Here is a 12,197-nt window from a genome sequence, read left to right on the forward strand (position 1 = left end):
TTTGTGTACACTGAACCATCAGAAAGCAAAAGTGTCACTATTGTAGCCACCCACGTGAACATTTTTGTAATTTGAAGAATTTCAGATACTGGAATCTCGGATATGGGATGTTCAACCTGTACATCATTGGCCAACCTAACCAGAAGCCATGGCCTAGCCCATTGTTTCTCAAACCGTACTCCTCCAGGTGTTTCGGACTTCAGCTCCCAGAAATCCCAGTCAGCTTTCCAGCTGTTAGGAATTGTGGGAGCCGAAGTTCAAAACATTGCGCATCTGGAGGAGCACAGCTTAAGAAACTCTGTCCTAGCCACTGTATATAAGCATGGTCGAAGATGTAGAGAGGGAAGAGAATGGAAGAAGAGTTTTAAGCTGCTCTGTTACAAGAGCACAATCAGTTCAGGATCTTCCTGCCATGAACAATTCTATGAACTCGGTCTATACAGACCAGCATGAGAGGTTTCAAGGAAAGCTCTGTCAACAAATCACCACTAAAACTACATCAACAGTAAAAAAAAAAAATAATCTGGAGATCAACTGTAGGGTGGTTTTTGAGGACAGACATCCTTCCTATGAACCAATCCCTTATTCCATTAGCAGCTCTTTGTATCTCCTCCTTCTTATTGGAAAGATCTTTGAACATGACTGGAATACCACCTTCTTAGGCTACTTCTCCTGTAGTGAGGTTACGTCTACTGTATGGACTGTCATCTTTGTCATCATTGATCCACTAAGTTCATTTGTAGATCCTTGGGCCTTAGGTATCACTGCTGACACAGACTACAGGAGACTATATGTAATATAAACTCCTGCTATAATTCTGTCATTGTTGAGATAAATACAGATAAATGCATCCAGTGTGTACATGTTTTCTATGGTACTGCTCAATCAGTGGCAAACTTTCTACACACACTTTGGACTCTATTTATTTAACAAATGTGCAGTTTCACAGGCTCATCTTGCGGCTACAAGAGAGAGACTTCTTCTCTGTGGCCCCCCGACTCTGGAACTCATTGCCTGGAGAGATTAGGAAAGCCCCTACCTTAGGAACCTTTAAAAAGAATCTCAAGACATGGCTCTGTTGTTGTGCCTTTTGAGAGTAACCATACAACCTTATGCTATTGCTCCCCTCAACATTTTTGTCCGTGGAGTACACTTCCCCGTGTACGAAGGCTTGTTTACTACCCCGTTTCTCTATGAGCTCTCCCTTGCAAATAACCTGTTCCTTTTATGTCACCCTGAGTTTTAATCATTTTATTGTACATACGGCCCATTCATTGTTATTGTAATTGTTTATTGCATTTTCATGTTTTGTGTACATTGTTTATTGTATTCATATGTTTTTGCATTTTATTGTGTTGTTGCTTGCGTTTCAGTTTTTATTTTATCTTTTTCTATTTTATTGTAATGTGTTGATCAGGCTTGGCCTCATGTAAGCTGCCCCGAGTCCCCGTAGGGGGAGATGGTGGTGGGGTATACATAAAGTTTATTATTATTATTATTATTATTATTATTATTATTTAATTAGTTATTTCTTCATATTGTCGAAGGCTTTCATGGCCGGAATAACTGGGTTGTTGTAGGTTTTTCTGGGCTATATGGTCATGTTCTAGAGGCATTTTTGGAGAACATGGCCATATAGCCTGGAAAAACCTACAACAATCCAGTTATTTCTTCAATAAATGTCTATGCAGCCCTTCCTAAAATTATTATCTGGCTGTTCGTAACAATACAAAAGACCAACAACACAATGAAACAACATTCAGTACATCAGCAAGAGAAAAACTGCAGCAATAAAATAGTGAAATATTAAAAGTTCAATAAATGTTAAAAGACTGGTAGGCACCAACCTCTTCCACTGTGCTGTCTGAAATTCCATAGCAGCCAATATGGAGATCACTCAAGCCATTGTCGAGGCCTCTCAGGAGGGACTGGTATGCTGGAGAGACTTTACTGTTAAACTTCGGAAGCACATAGACAAGCTCGCCCCCAATGTCTTCCTTGAGATAAGCTTCTGGGAGATGAGACTGGATCATGGCTGTCACTGCAGAGGTATCACATTCTTCTGCAACATTTAGAGTTGGGCCCTGGGGAACACACCACAATAAAGCAATGCAGTACGAACCTTGCATTTTCATAATATATTATTTCAGTTATGCCAAAGAAGGAACTAATTAGTCTTAAAGTGAGTATCTACCACCTCAAGCAAGAGCTCTTTGGCGGGTGGGGAGATGTGTGTTAAAATGAAAATCCACTTTATGTTTAGCTAGCTGAATTTTGACCAAGCGACACATATGCATTAAATTCATTTTCCAGCTCAACCCATCTACATCAGATTTTTTGCTTCCTATAATGTATGTATTGCATCTTCTCAGACACAATTCAGTTGCTGCCACATCTTCAACTTTCTTCTTAACCAGGTGTTCCTGCATGCCCGAAACCTGTACAGAACATACAAATGTTTGCATACTGTGCTGGTACACCTGTACCAGAAGCTCCAACTTTATTTGCTTTGTATTAAGTGTTTGCTTACAGCCCAAGACTTGGGATTCTGCAGAAGGGTGGCTTCCTGTTAAAGTTTGCAGTTATAGGGCAGGTCCATCATCGTTAAGTTTGGTTCCGCCCCCTGTTCAGGACAATTGAGAAGGGAAGGGAGCCATTTTCAGTCAGTCTCAGCAAAGAAAGTCAATGTACAAGACATGTACAGACTTTCTCCTGTACAAAGGCTTCAACCCTTAAGACCTCCCGGGGGAGAACAGTCTTAAGAGCATCTAAAGATTCCCAAAGGTTCCCAGGAAAACAGCCTTACAGCCCTGAGGAATTTCGGAGGGAATAACAGCTTTAAACATCCAAGAACTCCAGCTGAAGTGACTACAGGCCTACTGGTAGGTCCACTCGGTTTTGAAACGCAGTTCAGCCTGGTAGTGGATCCACATCAGTTAGGTTTAGGATCACAGTTAGCCTGGGAGAAGTTTGGAAAGGGATTTTCCTTTAGAGTAAAAGCAACAGTTAGAAGCCACCAGTTGCACAAAGCCTGGAAACATTTGTTTAACCTTTTGAAGACAAAAGAAGTTTCTGTTGATTGTTCACCAATAAAAGACTTTGTTATATTTTACAAGCCTTCTAGAGACTGTTTATGGTGAAAATCCTTACGAATTTCTCTTCGGGCCCTCTGGCTTCCCACTGGGCTAAAGTTGCACGTCCTGTTTTAAAAGCAATTCGTTTCAAGCCCAGCGTGCAACAGAACACATACCTTTTTCTTAGTAAGGATCAGGTGGTATCCATTGCCAAATGTTTCCTTGAGGTAGAATGGGGACCCACAGCATTTGAGCCCCCCATGTTCCAAGAATGCAACCCGATCACTCAATACCTCAGCTTCATCCAAATGATGGGTAGAGAGAATAATTGTTCTGCCTGAAAATAACAAAAAAAAAGACACATGTCTGTCTCTGGACCTATGGGGGAGGGGCAGACAGAAACTCACAGTCACATTAACAGCATCTCCTCCACAGGAGCTGAGTTACTGAGACAGAAGAGAATGCCCAATGGGACTAAAACTTTAAAAGCCAGTCAACCAGAACCTTGTTGGCTCCCTGGTTTATTTTATTTATTTATTTCGAGTATTTCTACCCCGCCCTTCTCAACCCCCGAAGGGGGTCTCAGGGCGGCTTACAAAAGGCACAATTCGATGCCAGCAATACACATAGTAAGATAAAATACATAGCAGCAACAATTATAAACAATTAAAACAATCCAGTTATACAGTACAACTAATAAAAACCAGTCTAGTGATCAACGTTCGCCAAGCTCAAAATCCGTAAATTCATTCCGCATTGTCATAATCCTATCCAGTTCTAGTCGTCATTGTCCTTTGTCTGTCTGCCAGATTACCCAAAGGCCTGGTCCCATATCCATGTTTTTAGTTTCCTTCTAAAAGAGAGGAGGGATGTCGATGACCTAATTTCCCCGGGAAGCGAATTCCCCAGGTGAGGGGCCACCACCGAGAAGGCCCTGCTCCTCATCCCCACCAACCTCACTTGTGATAGAGGTGGGGCCGAGAGCAGGGCCTCCCCAGAAGATCTTAAACTCCGAGGCGGGATATAGAAGGAGATACATTCGGACAGGTACGCTGGGCCGGATCCATATAGGGTTTTGTAGTCAAAACCAGCACTTTGAATTGTGCTCAGAACTGGATTGGCAGCCAGTGGAGCTGACATAACAGAGGGGTGGTATGTACCCTGTATGATGCTCCGGTGAGTAATCTGGCCGCTGCCTGTTGGACTAATTGAAGTTTCTGAACAGTCTTCAAAGGCAATCCCACGTAGAGTGCGTTGCAGTAATCTATTCGGGATGTAACAAGAGCGGGGACCACTGTGGTCAGATCTGACTTCCCAAGGTATGGGCGCAACTGGCGCACAAGTTTTAATTGTGCAAAAGCTCTCCTGGCCACCGCTGAGACCTGGGGTTCCAGGCTAAGAACCAAATCTGATAGCCATGCTGTAAATACTTTATTTTCTATACCACAAGGAGTGACAGATTTGGATATCATCTGCGTAGAAATAACACCTCATTCCGAAACTCCGTATGATCTCTCCCAGCGGCTTCATGTAGATGTTAAACAACATCGGGGACAGAATTGAACCCTGTGGGACTCCACACAACAAAGGTTGTGGGGCTGAACAGGTGTCACCCAGTAACACCTTCTGGGACCGTCCCTCAAGAAAGGACCGGTGCCACTTCAAGGCAGTACCCCCAAGACCCATATCTGTGAGGCTTCCCAGAAGGATACCGTGATCGACGGTATCGAAGGCCGCTGAGAGGTCCAGCAGAACTAACAGGGGCACACTCCCCCTGTCCAGCTCCTGGCGAAGATCACTTAACCAGGCACTGGATCAGTTGGTTGGGCCTGTAACACTACCCTAGAGGGCAACACAGTACAGCTTACATTTCCTGGGACTATGCCTTAGGTTCCTTGGTGATATAGAAAATAAAGTATTTTACAGCATGGCTATCAGAAAACCCAGTTTGAGAACTTTAGCATTGGTTTCTTCATAAGGCTACTTACAACCCTATTTATGAGATTCAATTCTGGTTCAAAGCTTACTTTGATCCTAACATGACTTTTATCATGAGTGTCACAGTATTAAAACACAATTTTTCACGTCATTGCTCCAGGATGTCAATTTTCCCACTCGTATTACCTTTTCTATTCTTTGATATAATCTCCCAAATGCCTCTCCTTGAACAAGGATCAACCCCAGTGGTTGGTTCATCTAATATCACAACCTTTGAACCTCCAAGAAGAGCGATAGATATTGATAGCTTTCGTTTCATCCCTCCTGATAAGGAGCCAGCCAGTTTGTGACGATGGTTGTATAATCCAGTTTCCTTCAAAGTCCTTTGAAACAGGAACCAGGAAAAGAAAACATTTTTTTCACTATATGCAACTCAAGAGGGGGGAAAAACCTATACATACCAAAGCATATTAGCACAAATGAAAGATTACTTCTTCAGATCTGGAAGTACTGTGATTTCAAACTTTTTTGTTTTATTTATTTTTCTTTTAAGACTTTTCAGAATTTTTGGCAAACAAGACAAGGCAAAATGAGTCAAAGCTACTATTTGGAATGGCAATGGGAAATCCAAATGTATACTTGGCCTGTTTCTCCAATCTCAGTGTAAAAAAACCTACAAACCCATTTTGAATGGACAGTAAAGGCTGATTTATGTTTCAAAAGTGACACAAAGCAGTCTTTAAAAACTGTGTAGTAAAATCAAATCAAAACAACAACAATAAATTAGGAAAAACAGCAGTCCAAGAGCTATTGTCCTTGCCAACACGAATATGCTTACTTCGGAATAATATGATGAAATCATGACATCTGTGTCAATATTTCAATGTGCTTTTATTATTTTGCCTCTGCCAAAGGGAGGAAAAGCACATTTGGACCCTATCACTCCCTGTTCAGTAATCCTTCAAGAAAATTGGGATATTATCTTCTCCTCTATCTAGCTTTTTAATGACACTATGACTAGTCCAGTCAACTACAAATGCAATCTTAATTGGTGAACAGTTCAAACCTTGTTTAAAGACGTGCCAGGTTTAGGAACTTACGAATAGGAACTCAAGACTTATGCCTGCTGTCTGCCAACATAATTCACTTCTACTGGCTGATCTCACAAGACTGAGATTAGATAGCAGATAAGCCCCCAAAGGAGCCAAATTCTGCTGGAGCCAACCTTCTCATGGACCAAGAAAATAGGGTTAACCCAGAACGGGGATACTCCAAAATATTTTTGCACACCTGAAAGTTTGGGAATGGATTGGATTCCACACCATTTCAATTGACTTTATGTCAGTTCAGCTGATACTCAGCATTCTAAGTGAGTTTGGATTGTATGGCTAACTAACACTACGGACTTCATTGGACTGTTGGGGGAAATGAAGGAAAGCAGAGGGAAAGATCTTACCCTGTTCCTGCCTGTCTTCCCTTTGATTGACATCTGACTCCTGATAGAGATCTTTGGGCTCCATTTCCATGTGCCTGGGAAACGACGCACCACAGAATCTCACCAGAAGTGCCCTTACATTGTCTGATGGCCTTCATGGGACTCCATTTCCCAAGCGCATGGAAATAGAGTGCGAAGACCATCTGATGAATTCCTACCACCTCATCACATAGGGGTTATTTGGCCTCTTACTCCTCTTCAACCATGGGTTTGATGCACCACTTAGCACAGGATGGAGCCTGCTGAATGCCACCACATAGCACAGGCCTTGGCCCCACCCCATTGATGTGTGAAGTGGTGAGGAAGCAACACAAGAAGCTTCCTTGTCAACTAGGGTAGGTTTTTTTCATGTCAGGAGCGACTTGAGAAACTGCAAGTTGCTTCTGATGTGAGAGAATTGGCCATCTGCAAGGACGTTACTCAGGGATGCCCAGGTGTTTGATGTTTTACCATCCTGTGGGAGGCTTCTCTCATGTCCCCACATGGGAAGCTAGAGCTGAGACGTGTGTTCACTCCACTCCTCAGATTTGAACCGCCAATCTGCCAGTCAGCAGTCCTGCCGGCACAAGGGTTTAACCCATTGTGCTACCAAGGGCTCATACTACAGTAGGTAAATTGAGTTTTGGGCAACTCTAATGGTTTTGGGCCTTTTTCCCCATCTCATGGGGGAAATAGCAATTGGCAACACACGTTGACACAGTTTCCCCTCTTATTTTTCTATCTCTTTTCTAACTCTTCTGAGGCGCAATAGGATATTAGAAGAGTTCAATTGGCAGACTGCTCTGTCAGTATATCTCAGAGATCCATTGGCAGAAGAGGGTTCTTCCAATCAACTAGAGTCATTACCTCTTTGATTTAGGATGGCACCTTGTAGAAGTTAGCCAAGCCTTAAGGAAGGAAATCTGTGGTTATGAACTCTGTTAAAGTTCACAGTAGATGTCACATGATTCTCCTTTTGAGCTCCGTAAATGTATTTTACATACCTATTTGATTTATATCCTGCTTTTGGGATATTTGTTGTATCACACTGATTTAAAATAGATATAAAGAAAAGGTAACAGCATCCTCATACTGCAACAACATAGGTTTTCCCCAGAATCACAATACATACTATCATAATCCTTAGTAGAAAAAGCCCATCATGCTTAAAGGTCAGGATTCTGAAGTCTGAATTTTAGGCTGCCATCTGGTGTAATCTAGCTCACACTCAACCCAGCCCCATTTCTTGTCCTCAAGGAAGAACAATACAAGTGGCTGTTCATTTGATATTGTTATGTAAGTCAACTTCAATACAAGAAGGGCAAGGAAAAGCACAAGAAAATGAGTGTCATAAGGATGTTATAAAGAAGATAGCTTCCCAGCTGCTGTATGCTTCCAGTATCTGGATTGGGGGCCAAACATCAAAAATAGACCAACAGCAAACACAGTTTTTGAGGGTCCTTATACAGCTCCCCAGATGAGCTTATTACTAGAATCCGGAGAAGCGCCTCTGTCAATAAAAGCCTGGTGGTGGGCACTTAAATATTAGATCAAGATTAACGTTTTAGTTTGGGGTCGGGTTTGGTGCACCACTTAGCTCAGGATGAGTGCATAAGCAGTTGGTTTAAGATCAATTCTAAGAAAGCTTCCTCCATCGGTCTTTCCGCATCCTTCCTAACTCATCTGGGTTTTGACATGGCCCTCAAATCAATCAAACAGAGACTGTTCTGTCGCGCGCTGGGTCTGTAACAGCTGTCTTTTCTATAGGACGTCTACTTTAAGCCCAGTGGGAAGCCAGGGCACCTCAAAGAGAGGTTCTCAGGGATTTTTCTGAAGGGATGGTCTTTAGAGTCTTTAATGATACAACAAAGTCTTTATTATGGAACAAACAACAAATCTTCAATGGTTCTAACAATATTTCAAGGCTTTCTTAGTCTAGTCCTCAATGGACTGGTACCTGATTTTGATTAACTGTACTTTCTCTGTAGGAAAAAACCCTATTTAACCTCTCCCAGTCTGTTTACTATCTATGCCTCATCGGTGTGGGTCCTACTACCGATTCCAAATGTGTCTGGGTATCGTGTAGACCTACCACCCGAGGCTTGTAGATATTTCAGAGGGAGTTCCGTGGATCTGTAATGCTTTTCTCCCTTCGAGAATTCTTTGAAACTTCAGGGCTGTTTTCCCTCTGATTGCTGTGAGGCTGAGAGGCTGTGAGTTCTTAGCCAGAGCCTTGGGACCTTTTTCCTGGAATTTCTGTTTCTGTTTCCCCGGATATTCTTGAGAAAAGAAGCTTTTCTACGGGACGAGCTGGTCTACGTCCTATAGTTTAGCTTCCTTATGTGAGGCTGCCCAAAAAATGGCTCCTTTCCCTCCCAGAGTCCTGAACAAGGGGCGGAACCAAAGCTTAATTATGATGGACAGGAGGCCTGCCCTATGACTGCAAACAGGTAACAGAAAGAAAATAAAGTTGGAGCTCCTGGTATAGCCGTACCAGCACAGAGACTGTGGGACATTGCCTTTTGTGAGCTGTGCTCTCGCTCTTATGTACTCTCCTAGTGCCCTGTCCATGCATTATGTTGGGCCTTTTCATGAGTCCCCCTAGGGGTGAGAAAAGTGGTACATAAAAACTGTAAATAAACTATCTAAAGAACTTGACGGTAGCCAAATATCGCTGCTTATTTTCCCAAGCAAGGTGCAATATGCTCCTGTCTGAATTGCTGCATGGGAGATTTGCCGCTACCCCATATAATGAAAGACTCCGCCCATGTAACAAACAGGAAGTAGAGTGCATCTACCACATTCTACTGTCATGCAGTTTCTATGAACAGGCCCGAGTAAACATAACCAACCCCCTACTAAGGAATTTACCAACAGGTGCAGTGAAATTTTATGTGAAGTTTCTACTTAGTGACAACCTTCCCCACGTGACCTTGGCCGTTGCCAAGTTTCTTTCTGAGGCAGCCAGAATTAGACATTTCCCAATTTTAGACGCAGGCTGAAACACACCAGCACTTCTTGTAGTCTTTTACCTATGTATTTAGCCAACTTGTATTTTACCTTGGAGGTGTCTACGGACAACGCTGGCTCTTCGACTTAGAAATGGAGATGAGCACCACACCCCAGAGTCAGACATGACTGGACTTAATGTCCGGGGACAACCTTTTACCTTACTGTTTGCAAATTTTATCCAACTGGATGTTCTTAATCCCATTACCTGTATAACTTGTATGCTACAGTAAGGGTCTTTGCACCATAATAAAAATGTATGTCTAAAGAAGATTGAGCAGGCTTGTTTTTCAATGCCCTGGAAACTAGGACTTGGAGTAATGGGTTCAGATTACAGGAAAGGAGATTCCACCTGAATATTAGGAAGAACTTACTGACTATAGGATCTGTTCAACAGTGGAACTCTGCCCTGGAGTGTGGTGGAAACTCCTTCCTTGGAGGCTTTTAAACAGAGGCTGCGTGGCCATTTGTCAGGGGTACTTTGATTGTGTAGGTTGGTCTAGATGGCCCATGTGCTCTCTTCCAACTCTTATGATTCTCTGTGATTCTACAAGTGCTCATTTGCCATTGGTATGCAAGTCAACTTCAATATACAGTGTCCCTAATGTAGGGTTTTTCTGGCAGGATAGATTCAGAGGATTTCCTCTAGGTCTGACTTGCCCACCATTACCAAGTGGGCTTCCACAGCTAATGCTGATCTCCCTATAATGTTATCCAACACTGGCTGCCGATGTAATTCTGAATATTTTGAAACATTTCTGTATTTATAAATAATCTCCAGAGATTTCTTTTCTCTCTGAAACAGATTATGGCCCTTTTTGATTTTGATTTGCAATTCTCACATGCACAACATATAAGGAATCTCATTGTCACTTTAATGTACCTTTCAATTTCTTTCTGTAATTCTTCCTTGCTCCAGTGGGGTACCTTGATGTAGCCATATAAAAACAAGTGTTCCTTTGTTGTGAGGTAACTGAATAATACATTGTGCTGCATGCATATTCCCATATTTTTCCTGATGATATCCTGGTCAGTTCTGATATCTTTACCATAAACATATATAGTGCCTGATGAAGCAGGAAACAGGCCAGTTAGGATAGATCTACAAGGAGAAAGACACAAGGAAACAATTAGATCAATATCCAGGACTGGCAGCCCACGCTGCTCCAGTTCCTTAGACCAGAGAAGAAACATTGCTGCTGTTTCCCTCATCACTGAATCCTTCACCAACTTTCTTCAAGATCCCTGCGGGACTCAGGTTTTACATACTTCAGCACCTATTCAACAGCCATTTAAGTGACCAGCCATTTAAGGGACATTGGCTACAGCCAGATGTAGAATGATGAATCCAGGAGCCATCTTTAAACCAAGAGACACCTCTATCATTTTGTCTCTTGGTTTAAGGATGCAACCGGATGCTTCTTTCTGTGATGCCCTCACTATTCTCCCTACAGATGTTTTTCCACCAGTGTTACAGAACAGAGGCAATTGTCTGATCTGCTCCTGCAGAATTCTGGGAAATGTAGTTCAGGGAAGCCGAGAAGCTCTCTAGCTGAGCATTCCAAAGACTCTAACCTGAACTACATTTCTTTTGAGATTAACTTCACAATTCAGCAGCAGATTGGTTGCACAACTTCAGCGCTTTCCAGTAGCTTCTTCCTGCACAGTATTTTCAGTCAACTGCTCCCACAGCCTGCAGTCACGCTGGAACCTTTTACAGACACTTCAGCATATGCCCGGCCATTGTCAGTTTTACCATTGTCTTTCCCCCAGTCTAGATGACATTACAAACTTACCACAGCACACAGTTATATCTTGTCTTAGCAGACAGGTTCTTTTAATCAATTACATAGATCCTTAGACGAACAGCATCACAGCACAAGGAGAGAAATATACTCTGTACATGACTTCCTTATATACAATTCTATACAATTACACATAGCAATCTCTGATTGGTTCCCAACTCATTAACTTAACTCAGACCCAGGATTACATCATTCACAATCACCTGGACTAGGCCAGAACACATTCCCCAAATGATTCCATATATACAGTTAATGCATGACTCAGCATTTCCAATAGAAGCCCATTAGCAGTGCATGACTCAGCTATATTACATTACAATACATTGTAAAACCTTACAATTTCCTAAACTTCTGCAGGAGCAGATCAGACAATTAGCAGATGATAGCCTCCACTCTGTAAGGCCGGTAGGAAAATGTCCTACGTTGTAGGAGCAGCACAGCAACCAAAAAGTGAATCCCAGAGGAAGGGGAAGAGGGAAGACATACTGTATGTTCCATCTGTGCAGAATGTGTCTCCTAATGCAGGATCTTAGCTAAAATGTTCAAATTAAAAAGAAAAAAATATTTAAGAAACAAAAAAGAATCTAGCTATTTCAGGATTTTGAACAAGGAATAATGTCAAAACTTCATTTCACCTCTACTCACTAAACACTTAATTTTTAAAAAGTAATACTCTCTCTAACTCTATAATAAAAGTAAAAAAATATGTTTGTATGTTTGTATCTACCTACCTACCTACGTATGTATCTACCTCTATATCTATGTTTGCTTGCATTTTTCAAAATGGCTCTCAAATCCAAAGAGCCCTTTGATTCCCGCCAACAACGCATCTAGACAAAACTTTGCACGCATAGCTGTCATGACCATCTTAAAATACTGATGGGCTTTGACAAAGGA

The 12,197-nt window shown here is 42.1% G+C and overlaps 1 protein-coding gene across 1 annotated transcript in view; it reads right to left on the bottom strand.

The window, feature by feature from the left end:
* Positions 1-12,197, bottom strand: part of ABCA12 (ATP binding cassette subfamily A member 12) — a 214,919-nt gene that overhangs the window by 81,453 nt on the left and 121,269 nt on the right. Inside the window, exons 29-32 of the mRNA XM_067470388.1 lie at positions 10,379-10,597; positions 5,199-5,395; positions 3,251-3,411; positions 1,848-2,084 (exon numbers count right to left, since the gene is read on the bottom strand). Of these exons, the coding sequence (XP_067326489.1) occupies positions 1,848-2,084; positions 3,251-3,411; positions 5,199-5,395; positions 10,379-10,597 (814 nt within the window). The remainder of the gene's footprint in view (positions 1-1,847; positions 2,085-3,250; positions 3,412-5,198; positions 5,396-10,378; positions 10,598-12,197) is intronic.

Source organism: Anolis sagrei, chromosome 1, assembly GCF_037176765.1.
Source record: "Anolis sagrei isolate rAnoSag1 chromosome 1, rAnoSag1.mat, whole genome shotgun sequence".
NCBI classification, from domain to species: Eukaryota; Metazoa; Chordata; class Lepidosauria; order Squamata; family Dactyloidae; genus Anolis; species Anolis sagrei.